At 43.8% G+C, this 1,072-nt stretch overlaps 1 protein-coding gene across 1 annotated transcript in view; it reads left to right on the forward strand.

Annotated features, from left to right (window-relative positions):
- Nucleotides 1-460, forward strand: part of LOC119586136 (cubilin-like) — a 5,012-nt gene extending 4,552 nt beyond the window's left edge. Inside the window, exon 3 of the mRNA XM_037934828.1 lies at nucleotides 193-460. Coding sequence (XP_037790756.1) covers nucleotides 193-333 — 141 coding nt within the window. The 3' untranslated portion in view covers nucleotides 334-460. The remainder of the gene's footprint in view (nucleotides 1-192) is intronic.
- Nucleotides 461-1,072: the final 612 nt, after the last annotated feature.

Here is a 1,072-nt window from a genome sequence, read left to right on the forward strand (position 1 = left end):
CTATAACATGTGCCCGCACGCATTTATTCACAACCATATCATGCTGAACAATGAGTTGCATTTGGTCTGGTGGCTAAATTCTTCCTCTCACCACCTAGCCAGTTGTCGTACCGCCAGGCTCACTTCCCTTTCTCCCAGTCCAGTCTTTCCCAAATAAAATTCGTGCTCACGTGATCGTTTCCCCGCGTGCAGGCTAACTCCTCTGACGCCCGGATTGAGATCGACTGCTCAGACTTCCAGCTGCAGGATGCTGTTTTAGGAGTGTGTCTCAATGATGTATTCACCATCGAGGCCGGGCTGTTCAACTGCATAAGGAATTTTCTTATGAAGTAAGATATTCTTAAGATTAATTGATACCTAATTTATGATCAGGTCTAACATGCACAGGGATTATACGTCAAGGAAACTCAGTCGTGAAAAATCATATGACACTGAAATATAAGGATTTCAAGATTACCTAGTAACCTAATATAAAGTGTATGCTATGCATACAGTACAGTATACGTCAACGTAAAAAAGAAGAAAAAAAAAGTAACCTACTGTTGTCACGATTGAGCACAGCACGGTCTTTGGCGCTCTTTGTCAGCCTCGATATTCCCTTGACAGCTTCTGTGGCAGCGAAGGACCGCAATCGGAGCTCGTGAATTCCCAGTGGGCTAGCGTCAAGTTCAAGGCAGATCTGTTCACTCACTATAGAGAATTCACCTTTACCGCCACTGCTGTTGGAGAGGGCAAGAAACCAGTGATCAACAGAACGATACCAGTGGCCGTCACAACCACACCCCCAGTGGATATCACAACCACACCCCCTGTGGATATCACAACCACACCCCCTGTGGACATCACAACCACATCCCAGCCCTGAATCCCTGTCCACAGCCATATCACTACGCCAAAGAGTTAAGGTGTTAAAGTCAGGCACATCACTTTTAAGAACTTGGAAAGAGATATGGTAATTAATACGTGACAGGAATGCATTTCTTTCACTTATTTTCCTTTATATATAATTGCCTGTGCCTTAAGTGCACTATAAAAACAATAGCTGTTATGATACTGATATTATTTCAACAGG

The sequence above is a fragment of the Penaeus monodon genome, chromosome 21 (assembly GCF_015228065.2).
Source record: "Penaeus monodon isolate SGIC_2016 chromosome 21, NSTDA_Pmon_1, whole genome shotgun sequence".
Lineage (NCBI taxonomy): Eukaryota > Metazoa > Arthropoda > Malacostraca > Decapoda > Penaeidae > Penaeus > Penaeus monodon.